This window comes from Periplaneta americana, chromosome 16 (genome assembly GCF_040183065.1).
Source record: "Periplaneta americana isolate PAMFEO1 chromosome 16, P.americana_PAMFEO1_priV1, whole genome shotgun sequence".
In the NCBI taxonomy this organism is placed as follows: Eukaryota; Metazoa; Arthropoda; class Insecta; order Blattodea; family Blattidae; genus Periplaneta; species Periplaneta americana.
The window spans coordinates 162147964-162161515 of record NC_091132.1 but is presented as its reverse complement, the minus strand read 5'-3'; the positions used below and the strand labels follow the sequence as shown (position 1 = coordinate 162161515).

At 36.2% G+C, this 13552-nt stretch overlaps 1 protein-coding gene across 3 annotated transcripts in view; it reads right to left on the bottom strand.

The window, feature by feature from the left end:
* LOC138691685 (zinc finger protein 596-like) overlaps positions 1-13552 on the bottom strand; it is a 50952-nt gene that overhangs the window by 34918 nt on the left and 2482 nt on the right. For all 3 annotated transcript variants that reach the window (XM_069813927.1, XM_069813926.1, XM_069813925.1), the window contains exons 2-3: positions 5381-5484; positions 1868-2008 (exon numbers count right to left, since the gene is read on the bottom strand). In XM_069813927.1, the coding sequence (XP_069670028.1) occupies positions 1868-2008; positions 5381-5479 (240 nt within the window). In that variant the 5' untranslated portion in view covers positions 5480-5484. The remainder of the gene's footprint in view (positions 1-1867; positions 2009-5380; positions 5485-13552) is intronic.

Genomic DNA, 13552 nt, shown 5'->3' with positions numbered 1-13552 from the left:
CCTCAAGATTTTGTTCTCAAAAGTAAAAATGGATTTTTTTTAATATCCAAGTTTCACAGCAATAGAGGAGAGTTGGTAGGCTTATAGTTTTATAGCATCTTAATTTTGATAATCTAGAAAGTACGAGGGGGATCCAGGAAATAACGACCGTTCGCGCATACCCGCCGCGCAGCTGACTCCCCTTCCTTGTTTGAAGGTCAACTGGCTTCCTTAACATGTGTTCTTATAATGCTGTGAGTACTGGTTGCAACAAGTCGCCATTGTGCATTTTGTGTTACTTCAAAATGAACGACGTGATTGATAATCCCGCCGACTGTGAGGTGAGGAGTGTGATTCGATTTTTGAATGCCGGACATTTGAAACCTGCAGAAATTTACCGGCAATTGAAAGAAGTGTATGGTGATACTGTAATGAATGAAAGAAATGTGAGAAAATGGTGCGAAATGTTCAACAATGGGCGAACAAATGTCCACGATGAAACTCGACCCGGACGCCCATCACTCATCACAGAAGACCTGAAGACTAAAGTGAACAACAGAATCTTGCAAGACAGGCGCACATCACTCGACGAATTGCATATTGCATTTCCTGACATTTCTCGTTCTTTGCTTGGTGAAATTGTGTCGCAACATCTTGGCTACCACAAAATCTGTGCATGATGGGTTCCACGGCAACTGAGTGACCAACACAAAAATTCAGAGAATGGCCTCAGCATTGACATTCTTGATGCGATATCACACACATATCAAATTGTGACTGGTGATGAGACCTGGGTGTCTCACAACACCCCAGAGACCAAGCGCCAATCACGTCAGTGGCATCATCCCTCATCACCCAAGAAACCGAGAAAATTCAAACAGACTCTCTCAACACAAAAAGTCATGGCTACTGTCTTTTGGGATCGCAAAGGTGTTCTTTTGCTGGATTTCACGCCAAAAGGCACTACGATCAATGCAAATCGTTATTGTGAGACTTTACGAAAACTACGGCAAGCCATCCAAAACAAGAGGCGAGGAGTTGTGCTTCTTCACGACAACGCCCGCCCGCACACTGCTGCTTCAACTCGAGAATTGCTGGATCAATTCGGTTGGGAAATCTTTGATCATCCGCCCTATTGTCCAGACCTTGCTCCTAGCGATTTTCACCTTTTCACTAAGCTGAAAGACTTTCTGGGTGGTACGCGTTTTGGAAGTGATGAAGAGTTGAAGAAGACAGTGAACACCTGGCTTAATGAACTGGCGGCAGAGGAGTATAACACGGGAATTCTAAAGCTAGTGAACAGATACGACAAATGTTTAAATGTAGGTGGTGATTATGTAGAGAAGTAAAGGAAGCTTCAGTTATGTAACAGACTTTGTTTTTTCAAACAAATACATATTTTTTTAATTATTACAACAAAGCGGTCGTTATTTCCTGGATCCCCCTCGTAGTTTGGAACTAAGGAATTTATGAAGGGAGTAGTAACACTTATTTGCCAAAACGAGTCTATGTTCAATTTGTGTCCCAAATAAGCCTGGTTCATCAACTATACTTCATAAGTATTTAAATTCAGTAACTTTTTGGAACTTTTCTCAAGTATAATGAATTAAAATATTCAACATACTGTATTACACAAATTGTTCACGAACCATCAGCTGATTCACAATTTTTTTTTGTTTGTGGAAAGATGTATGCACGCGTATGTATGTGTCCTAATTTGGTCACACCCGTACCACACAGTTTTCAATTAATAATAACTTATTTTTACACAGTTATTTTAAAATTAATTTGAAAAAAATTGACACTATTCGACAATATTACTCATAACTGTTCTAACATATGTAAAATGCAGTGCTAGCATATATGTACACTTAGAGTGAATACTTACATCAACTTCCGATTTCACCATAGGAAAGCTAATAGTCACTGTAGTGGTGTCTTCAAATTCTATCTCTGTTTTTATATCATAATTGAGGTCCGCGCATTCTGTCTTCATGTCACTCACTTCCAGATGCGATAAATATCCTTCCTACAGAACATAAACACATAGTGAATACATTTGTTTAGCTATATTAAAGTGCACGTTATGTGTAATAGCTATTAACTTGATTCTGCATGGCAGTCATTGGCTTACTCCCTCAACTTAGGCGACAAATTAGAGATGAAAATTTCTAGCAGAATAGAACTCAAACCTTAACGCACAAAGGAAATGACTAATAATTGGCCATGTGTCATAATTTTATGACGTGAATGATTGTCTTGCTAAGTAACTTTGACCCATATATTTTTAAATTGTATTATTATTTTAATTTCTTCCTGTAACCACTACAGGTTGCCATCGACAAAGAGTACCATGATACAATAGAGTAAATGCCTTGAGGCTTAGTGATACATTGTTGTTAGAGTGAAAAATAACAATTTTAATTATATTGAAACACATGATATTAAACGAAGTAACGTCAAGGAGATGCGAATTAGTCATGGTCCATATGTATGATGCCTGAAAACATCTATTGCGCCTTTGACTGCTGCAATTGTTAGATCTCTTAAAATATTTTTATGCAGGCCGAAAGATTTGCAGAAGTCGACTAGGAACAGGGGTATGGTCCCACGGGCTCCTATCATTAGTCCCATAATGACGATGGATTCCAGATGGTATTTGTCCTTATAAAAACTCATGGAAGGTTCATATATATTCCTTTTTTCCTCGTGTACTTCTTCTGGCTGGTCTTCGTGCGATTCGAATCTCACAGTAGGGTCTATGATGTAACCTTCAAGAGAGGGAGGTTTAAATGCAATTATGTCGATTCTTCGATTACTGCCCTCACTGGATATGCCGTAGGGATACTTATTGGAACCAACATGCCTTTGAAATTAGGAACAAATACCAAATAATAGGCCTAAATATTTTACTGTACATCGGGTGTTTATATTGGTATATCAGCACAAAATCTCTCATGTCGTCAGGATATTATGTCACGAAAATGTCCCTGGTGATCGAGTTTCAAGTTGTGATACGATTAATTAATTAATAAATAAATTTAGGGATACGGAAAGTGTTCAATTTAACCCAGATAAGATAGGACGGAACGTTTTATTTTTTTAACATTGCTGTGTAAGATTTTCATAGTCGGCAATCATGATACCATAATCCTTATGTGTTATAAATTGCCTCCAATTTTTTTTTCTTATATTTAGTCTGTCATAGTCATTGTTATTAACATATTTGTGTGAAACGTCCGGTGTCCTATATATAGGACGTCAGTCTTATCTGGGTTAAGAAGCGAAATCTACGAGATAGAGAAGAAACTTTTGATGACATTGCATGCCTAGAAAATTCCACTAAGAAACCTCCTAAGCAGGTGCCATAATGTATGAAAAATGAAGGCAGGCAGTTCCAGCATCTCCTTGCGTCACATGGGTGAGTACATAACTTACAAAATGCATTGGAATTTATTTGGCAGTCACTCTAGCATGACAAGTAACTGCTGAAACACGGAGTCATGTATTGCGTGGCCAGTGGGAAGGAAAAGGTTATTGGCTGGCGCAATACCAGTCGAAGTTCTGGTCAGAATATAATTGGATGACCCACTATTATGAGAACAGTTTGCAACGGATACCAGCTTCTGCACATCTCAATCGGTTCGAAGCTATCGGTATATAGTTATGTGTAGCCATGAAGAACAAAAGTACTTAAAAATAGCCTATATATATATATGTATATATTTGCTTAAATTTTTATGATTCTGGAAAAGGGATAGAGTACAAAGAGTGTTCTTTTACCCACGCACAACGTTCTCCATCTTAGTCTCTCATACTCCATTGCTCTGGCATAAAAACAATTTTGGAAGGTACAAGTAAAGTGTCAGAAAAGCAAAATATATCAATAACATTGGATATGATGGCAAATAAGACGAAAAACACCATGCTTTACTTTCTTTGGTCAGATGAATATTCATCTTGATTACACAACTTTTAACAATGCATCACTTCGGAATATGTACGGTAAGACTTTCCTATGTTAAATTTCATCGTACCTTGTTTACATGTTTCGACCTATTTATGGGTCATCTTCAGAACTGATCGTTGTTGGTCTTGGCGTCACTTGTTCTGTTTCCTGTGAGGGTGTGTTCCTGTGTTATAGTGTAGAGTCAAAGAGTGTGTGCGTTTTGAAGTTGAGTTGCGTGTTGAGAATTTCGTTGGGGTGTGTTTTTGTGTGTCTGTATATTTCATATTGTTCTAGTGTGTTTAGTTTCTGGCTTTTTGGTTGGATGTGTAGTATTTCCATGTCTGTGTTGATGTCTCTGTGGGTGTGGTTAGCATTTGTGATGTGTCCTACATATGTGGAGGTGTTTTGTAATTTTGTTACGGCTGTGATGTGTCCTTTGTAACGTGTTTGAAATGATTTGTCTGTTTGTCCTATGTACAAGTTGTTGCAGGTGTTACATTTGAGTTCGTATACACCTGTGTGGTTGTATTTGTTTGTTTGTGTGTTGAGATGTTTTTGTAGAGTGTTATTTGTTCTGTATGCGATGTTGTAATTTAATTTCATGAATGAGGTTGCAATTTTGTGTGTTTTTTTGTTTTCGTATGTTAGTGTGATGTATTTTTTGTGTTCTTGTGTTTGTGTTGTATTCTTATGTTTTTTGTGATCATGTTTTATCTTACGTATTATGTTGTCTATTATGTTAGGGTTGTATCCGTTTTCTTGTGCTATATATTTGATTGTGTTTAGCTCTTAATTTAATCTTGTTGGTTCATTGGTATGTTGAGTAGTCTGTGTACCATTGTTCGGAATGCAACACACACAAACAACACAAACAAACAAATACAACCACGCATGCGTATACAAACTCAAATGTAACAGCTGCAACAACTTCTACATAGAACAGACAGGCAGATCATTAAAACACGTTACAAAGAACACATCACAACCATAACAAAATTACAAAACACCTCCACATATGCAGAACACATCACAAATGCTAACCACACCCACAGAGACATCAACACAGACATGGAAATACTACACATCCAACCAAAAAGCCAGAAACTAAACACACTAGAACAATATGAAATATACAGACACACAAAAACACACCCCAACGAAATTCTCAACACGCAACTCAACTTCAAAACGCACACACTCTTTAACTCTACACTATAACACAGGAACACACCCTCACAGGAAACAGAACAAGTGACGCCAAGACCAACAACGATCAGTTCTGAAGATGACCCATAAATAGGTCGAAACATGTAAACGAGGTACGCTGAAATTAACACAGGAAAGCCTTACCATACATATTCCGAGATGAATATTATTTGGGAATACTTCCGTCATATGACGCGAGAATACTCTTGCGTCGCATACATGATATAGCAATGATTTTCACTTTACCTGTGATACAGGCTTCTTCTTTTCCTGTTCCACATCTGTGTTGTCATTTGTCTGTATAGCCAACGGGTCGACTGTGGGTTCCGTCTTGATCACATCCATCGCAACTGAAAGGTGTAATCAGCGAATAGAGATTATAAAGAATGGACACTGGGCGAATTTTCCTGTGTTTTGTTTCTCTGTGCGCCAGCGGTTAGTTCCACTTTCAAGCGCTAGAGGTAATGTAATCGAGCATACGCTAAGATAATCATTGAGAAGAGAATTGAGACACAGGATCCAAACATCGCCTACTTTATTGCATAATCCAGTAACGCTTTGCTTCAAATAAATTCAAGTTAACAGCTTTTCCTTATTTCTCAGTGACAAACTAGTTGTAATAATCATATTTTATATTTCAGATATAATACATTATAAAATTAAGTATCGAATTCGTTTAATATTTGTATATAATATAATATAGGTATATTGTTTTACTTCTCGTAAGAGTTTTTTTTTTTTTTTTTTTTTCAGTGCTATGAAATCATTACATATTTTAATTGTTGTTGGGGTCAACGTCTCAACTCCCATTATAAAGTAAATAAAGGATTTATTATTTTATGGATCCAATTTATTTTATTTGAGTACATAATGTACCTAGATGTATTAATTATATGTGTTGTATTTCCGCTGTGTCGACTGCTAGCTGGTGTGATGTCAGCGCCAACTCTAGGGAGAAAGCAGAATCTCACGCTTTAGCTGGCTTGAAGGTATTGAAATCAGTCCGTCTACATCAAAGGTACCGACGCGGAGTGTCCATTCTTTATAATCTCTATTCGCTGGTGTAATCGAAATAGAAACAATCAACTGTACAATGTGAGGTACAAGGGAAAATTTATATAGTTTTTTATTAAGAATTAACTGTGTACTATGTTTACACTTCCTTGACATATGTGTGTCTGTGTTTGTGTGTGTTTTTGTAGGCAGGTTCTTACATAAAGTACACATAACCAAAACATGTGAAATGAAATAGATTACGGAAATTTTCTGTTAAATGTGTGTTATGACAGAAGAGCCATTAGTAATTTTTAATTTAAACACGCAGATTTTCTCTGCTACACACAAAGGCATGAACTGCAAATTATAACTGAATTCAGCTATTTGTAATACTTCAGGCAGTGATTCCCAGTCTTGTTTGACTGACGACACACTTTACTGGACGCCCACGATATCGCGACACACATATTTTGTCTTTGTTATTAATAATATAATAACAACCAGTGCTTTAATTCTAGGGAAAAGGTTAATAGAACTGTGTGTACAATATTTTATAGCGATGGGAGAGATGAACTCTGTTCACAGCACGAAAACTATGTCGTTTTTAACCTTACTTTCGTCCAACTAATACTTTCAAACTCTAAGCGGAATTCAAAGAGAAATAATATTAAAGACATAATTATGCACACAAGGTTCCATCACAGTCTACTATATACAGTCGCGAAGCTCAATATGTAGTAAAAATGCAAACATGGGTAGTTGCCCACCACTAGGATCGCTACTATCGCCTCATCATCGCAGATCTCTCTCTCCTAGCAGCCGACAAAATATGTTACACTTTCGTTGTCGTGTTCTTTTGGAAAAATTAACACCTACCTTCCATTATTGAAATTTTAAATGCATAAAGTTAATGTATTATTTTAATGAAGTATATTAAATTCCATCATAAACTCGAAGATACCTGCAAGAAATAAGCTAATATACTTTTTGTTTGTGCAAAACGAACTGAAATTCACTATAATAGCTTCACTCATTCAAGATTATAGCGATAATTAACTATGAAACCAATAAATATTAATTTGCATTTCTCTTTACAACAATAATAATGGAAATATGTATTAATGGAGTAACTTACGTGTACCGGTACTTGTAGTGTAGGCTTACGTAGTTAACAAAGTGGGATGAGGTTAAGCAATAATAATCACACCAGAATTGGAAATAAAACGTGATCAATAAATTTTATTGTAACAGACTTTTTCTACGTCTCTAGTAAAGCAACAAATAAAAATAACAACAAAATTAACAGCTATAATTAAAAACATATCCTTTGAAGAAAAAAGTAGGCCTAAGCAATAATAATCCCACCAGAATTGAAAATAAAACGTGATCAATAAATTTCATTAAATCAAACTTAATTTTTCTACGTCTTTAGTAAAATAACACATAAAAATAATAACAAAATTAATAGCTACAATTAAAAATATATCCTCTGAAAAAAAAAAGTAGACCTAACCTTTATTTCTCTGGAAATTTAGCAGCCTAAGTGACAGAACTTTAACCGGTATCTAATGTCCTTTCGGTTAGACTGAAACATTTCATTGTGAAATTTAAGGATATAATGTATTCTAACAGTCACAAAGAACTTCAAATTAACAGTTTTGTTTCTGCACAGCATTCTTGTGGAAACCCAGGAACCTTTCTGAATCTTTCGGATATCGGAAAAAGGATAACTCTGGTCTCTTTCTCTTACTGTTGCTACAATTTATATCACTACAAACGTCTCCTTCTTGTCCCATATTATTATTCCAATTTTTATATTTTAGCCATTAAGATTTTCATTACAACCAATAACGAACATTTCACAAGCATCAATGTGAAATACGCAACGAGCTAGCACTCGATAGAAATACGACACAGTCCAAAGTCGACCATGGACAGTCTATTGTTTCTAGTTGCTAACCGCTTGGAGCGCTTTATCACGAGATTTGCAAAAAAAAAAAAAAAAAACACCTCAAGCTTCGCGACTGTATATAGTAGATTGTGGTTCCATTATGAAAAATGCAGCAAAAAGATCCGGAACGCCGTTCCAGCGCATTGTGTCAGAAAAAAAGCACCAATATCAACTTCTATTTAGTGTCGGTCATCCAATGTTCTAAATAGGTCGATATTAACACGCAATAGAAAGTTCCAGAAAACAAGCAGCAATTTGAGTAGCATTGCGAAAACACAACAGTATGCGTCAAAAATCCCAACCTATCTATGCTGGATGTCGGAAAAAAGATTTTTAATATCATTTTCTTTAACCGAATTATTTAAATTAATGTGGGTTGCACAAAGTTCCTTTATATGTGGTTGACAGGTCAACTGTATTGGTTTTGAGTTCTTGGCAAAACAAAAACTCCTCAGTAATATCTGAATTACATTTCATCCTATAAACCTAATTAATTGGCATTTACTATTTGTGTCATGGTTTTCATCCAACTGCAGAGCAAACACAATATCCCCACTAATTTACTGTTCACATTAATTTCAATGTGATGAGACATTTCTTTTATTTTACGACGAACAGTGTTATCAGACAACGGAATTTTGAATACTTCTTCCGCAGCATCACTAAACATAATTTTCACATTTTTTTTTTCTGCTCATAACTTTACTTCCTTGACAGTATTATGAGTTTTTTTTTCTGTTGGGCTATTAATTAAGAAACTGCATGTTAATCATGCAACAATTCCTCAGAAACATAAAAATGTGCATTACTGTCCCACTAAAGGATTTTTCTTCTGACCTCAAAAGACGTTCAAAATATTCTCTTGGTTATGGAGCTACATGATAATGATTATATTCTGAACGTCCTTTCAGTTTATCTGGTACCATCGACTGGTTTAACAAAACATTTCCGCACATAAGAGACTCGGGATTTTGATTATTTTAATCCCAACGTCACGTAAAACATACTGCAAGTATTCATCACTATACACCGTGTTCCGCTTATAAGTATAATAAAAGAAATAGTTATAATTTCATAACAATGCATGCAAATGGGTTAAGATTGGTACCATTGTAAAGAGGAAATTGGGAAGTTTTAATCCATTGTTGTTACTTATTTTTAGAAGACTCACGCATGCGCAGATCATTAAATAAGAGAATTCGTATCGTATCTTTAGTCAGTCAGCATGTGGACGCCACAGCAGAAAGCCTTTTGTGTGCTGTCATTAGCAGAACATAGATCCATAATTCGTGTACAGCGCTTGTTTCGCCGTCAGTACAATCTTAACCGAGGGAAGCTGTACCGACGTACGTCTCAATAATGAAATGGGATAGGCAGCTCAGAGAAACAGGAAGTTTGTTGTCTAATGCAGGTAAACATTCCAAGCGTAAAGTGTCTGACGAAAATGTCGAACGCATTCGCGAGGCATTTCAGAGAAGCCCGCGGAAATCCATTCGACAGGCTAGTGTGCAGTTGAACATCCCACCAACAACAGTGCATACAGTGCTCCATAAAAGATTGCGTTTGCGAGCGTACAAGCTGCAACTTCATCAGATGATTACGCCGAATGATAAACTGGAACGAAAACGCTTTGCAGAAACAATGTTGGATAAAGTGGACGATGACGACACATTTCTAACTCGAGTCTGTTTCTCAGATGAGGCAACCTTCCACGTCAGTGGAAAAGTAAACCGACACAATTGTCGCATCTGGGGGTCGGAAAATCCAAGTGTCGTAATTGAACACCAACGGGATTCCCCTAAATGGAATGTTTGGTGTGGGATCATGCGTGACAGAATCATTGGTCCCTATTTCTTTGCTGAAAAGACAGTCACTGCAAACACGTACCTGGATATGTTGCAACTGTATGCTGTGCCACAACTCCCAGATGGAGCAATTTTCCAGCAAGATGGGGCTCCACCACACTTTGCCAACATGGTTCGCACATTCTTAGACGAACAATTCCCTGCAAGATGGATCGGAAGAGGATCACCGTACATCACATGGCCTGCCAGATCACCAGATCTAACACCACCTGATTTTTTCCTGTGGGGGTTTGTTAAGGACCAGGTCTACAGGACGCCAGTACGTGATTTGGCAGACTTACAAGAAAGAATTTATGCTGCTGTCAACAATGTTACACCACAGATGCTTCATAACACTTGGGTCGAGGTTGAATACCGGTTGGATATTTCCCGTGCCACCAATGGAAGCCATGTTGAGGTTTATGGAACATAAGGTAACAAAAATTCCCAGTTTTCATTCTTTGTAGCAGTTGGTTTCAACTATATACTTGTATTAATTCAGAAGTTATAGCTATTTCTTTTGTTATACTTATAAGCGGAACACTCTGTATTTACGAAACGCATTACGTTTTTGTGAATTCTGAAGGGAATTTTCGCTCACATTATTTGAATTGGGACTGCTGTCATCTAACCCAGAACTTTATTCAGATTGTGTTTTTGAATTACAAATTTGTCCACGATAATCTATATAAAGCGCTTTTGATAAAATAGTTGCACTATCACCCGTTCACACGTATATACTGAAACTGACCAACACTAGCATGTTCTGACGATTCTAAACTCTGTTTATTACTAAGTGGGAAGAGTAAACAAATTACTAAGCATTGTTGCAGATGTTCAATTTCATTCGAATAATCTCCAAGCACAAAAATTAAACTGAGCATTGGTGCAGGTGTTTGACGTTTCATTGGTAAAGTCTGTCTCAAAATAAAATATGCCATATCAAACACTTCGTTGTAAATAAAAAATGTGCTTTAAAGGGACTTTCTGGATGGCATTAAATTTGTTTTTCAAATTCAAAATTTCGCGATAAACTCCATGGTGTTGCGCGATATGCAATGTATTTTCAATATCCAATCCTGATTTTAATACTTCGAAAATTGACAGTACAATGCAAGATTTGTAAAAAAAAACCTAAATTTTAAACGAGTAAATACCGTAATTACCCTTAACTATGCTACAAAATCTCTCTCCGACGTTAATGCTGCTAGAATCGTGGAGTACACCATTTCTTCACTGGTGTGGTAGTACTTATTATATTCCAAATAATGATCTGACATCTGTTGACCACTGTCTGAAGTAGGGGTTCCAACCGGTGTTGTACGACTCTTAACTCCATTAGCTTCGGAGAGGCATTCTGGAGCATAGTTAAGGGAAATTACGGTATATACTCGTTTAAAAATTAGGTTTTTTTTTCTACTAAACTCGCATTGTACTGACAATTTTCAAAGTATTAAATTCAGGATGTTGGAAATACATTAATTGCGATGTTTAAAAAGTAAAGCATAATTCTAACTGCAAGTTGCCGTTATATGCTACTGGTTATGTAATATTGTAAATGGTGAAGAAAATACTTAATAATTTTCTATACATAGTAAAAATGTTTCAAACAGAGAAACACAAGAGAGTATCTAGGTACATTATGGATATACGGCATGTGTATACAGGTTACAGAATAAAGTCATACAAACCAACAGAATACACTGGCAGTACTAACTCCTCTACAAGCGGTAAGTGCAGAAGACAGTGGATTTTGACATTTTGTATACTATTATTAAGGCACCAACTTTATTTAGTATTTTTTAATGTGGAAATATGATTGCTGTAGTAACTTAAATTCGAGAACAGTTCAACAGAAAAAAAAGAACGCCCTAGTTAAAAAAGAGAAAGAAAGAAAGAAAGAAAGAAAGAAAGAACAGTCGTCTACTAAAGTGGATTTATCGTAGCTATTTTTAACGATAAATACAATACTTCTATGCCATTTTGCTCCTAAATGCACGTTCTTTAAAATATCTTGAGCACACTTTTGCTATTCGTCGCCAGAATTTTAATATCAACAATTACTACACCTTAAGAATAAATTTTAGAGATAGTTTTATAGAATTACGGAGGCATATTTTTTTACATTCAACAAAATAGCAAATTTCTATTCCAGAGAAGTGTTTATTAAAAGCCTAAGAAATATGTGTGACAAATATCACGAATGTAGTGTTAATAGTTTCAGAAGTGATACAACTTTTTATACAGAATAAAAGTAATTCACTTCACAGAAAACTGAAATCAAAGTGTACTCTCATTTAAAAATCTTCTATCAAGAGTTTCTTTAGAAACAGTTACAGGAAACTGCAATCAAAGTTGGCATTCAGAAAGTCTTCGCACAACGAATTTAAAAATGGCGTCGCAGCGGATGACAGGAACAAAAAGAAGTATAAAAATTTATGTAATATGTTTTTCACCTTTATGGACTCCTTCAGACGAAAGTACTTAGCAGCGTCATTAGTGGATCGTTAGTGACGCTGTGAACGAGCGTTTTAAACCCTGGTTTAAACTAAAGAATAGTTCAGTTCTCCAGTGAACATGGCAAATTTGTTCATACGGAGACATAAGTGACGTAAAAATACAGTGCGATCAGTTATGCTTTCCCCCATACCGAGGAGTTTTTCCTATGAGCGAGCCCTCACTCGTTTGCCATTACGGTTAAACGAGCACTGAATTAGTTCCCTTTCCATTTCGCTTATGCACCTTCAATCATCGTATCTCTCATACCAACATAACATTCATGATATTACAAATGTTTCACGCGAGTGTACACTCACACTTTGCCTTGCACATACGAATCTGTGACAGGTTAGGTTAGGCTAGTTTTGGGTTTTGTTATGGTTTTGTATATACGAATCTAAGACAGATTAGTTTAGCGTTTTATTATGCCTGGCATATATGTATCTGGACAGCACATTCAAAACCTGGTGAATTTTCTTTAGTGATGTTGTCAGTACTGGATAGTTAATGTAATGACTGACGTGGAAAGGAAGATACAATACAGTAACTTTACAATTAATTATTTGTTGTGCTTCACTACATTCCAGTGGTTATTGAATTAATACAAGTTTCGTGTTTTTCACATTACATCGTAACGTCTGTTTAATGTCCCTTCGTTTCATTTCTTCACTAGAAGCCATAACGTCCGCACTTCCATTACCACGCACCAGCGAATAGGGATTATAAACAATGGACACTTTGTGTCGGTACCTTTGATGTAGCCGGACTGATTCCAATGACCTTCAAGTCAGCTAACGCATCAGATTCTGCTTTCTCCCTAGAGTTGGCGCTGACATCATACCAGCTAGCAGTCGACACAGCGGAAATATAACACATACAATTAATACATCTAGGTACATTATGTACTCAAATAAAATAAATTTGATCCATAAAATAATAAATCCTTCATTAACTGTAATGTCTAGACTCTAGAGTTCCTTTATAATGAGAGTTGAGACGTTGACCCCAACAACAATTAAAATATGTAATGATTTAATAGCGCTGAATATGGTAAAACAAAACTCTTACGAGAAGTAAAACCATATACCTATATTATATTATTATGCAAGTATTAAACGAATTCGATAC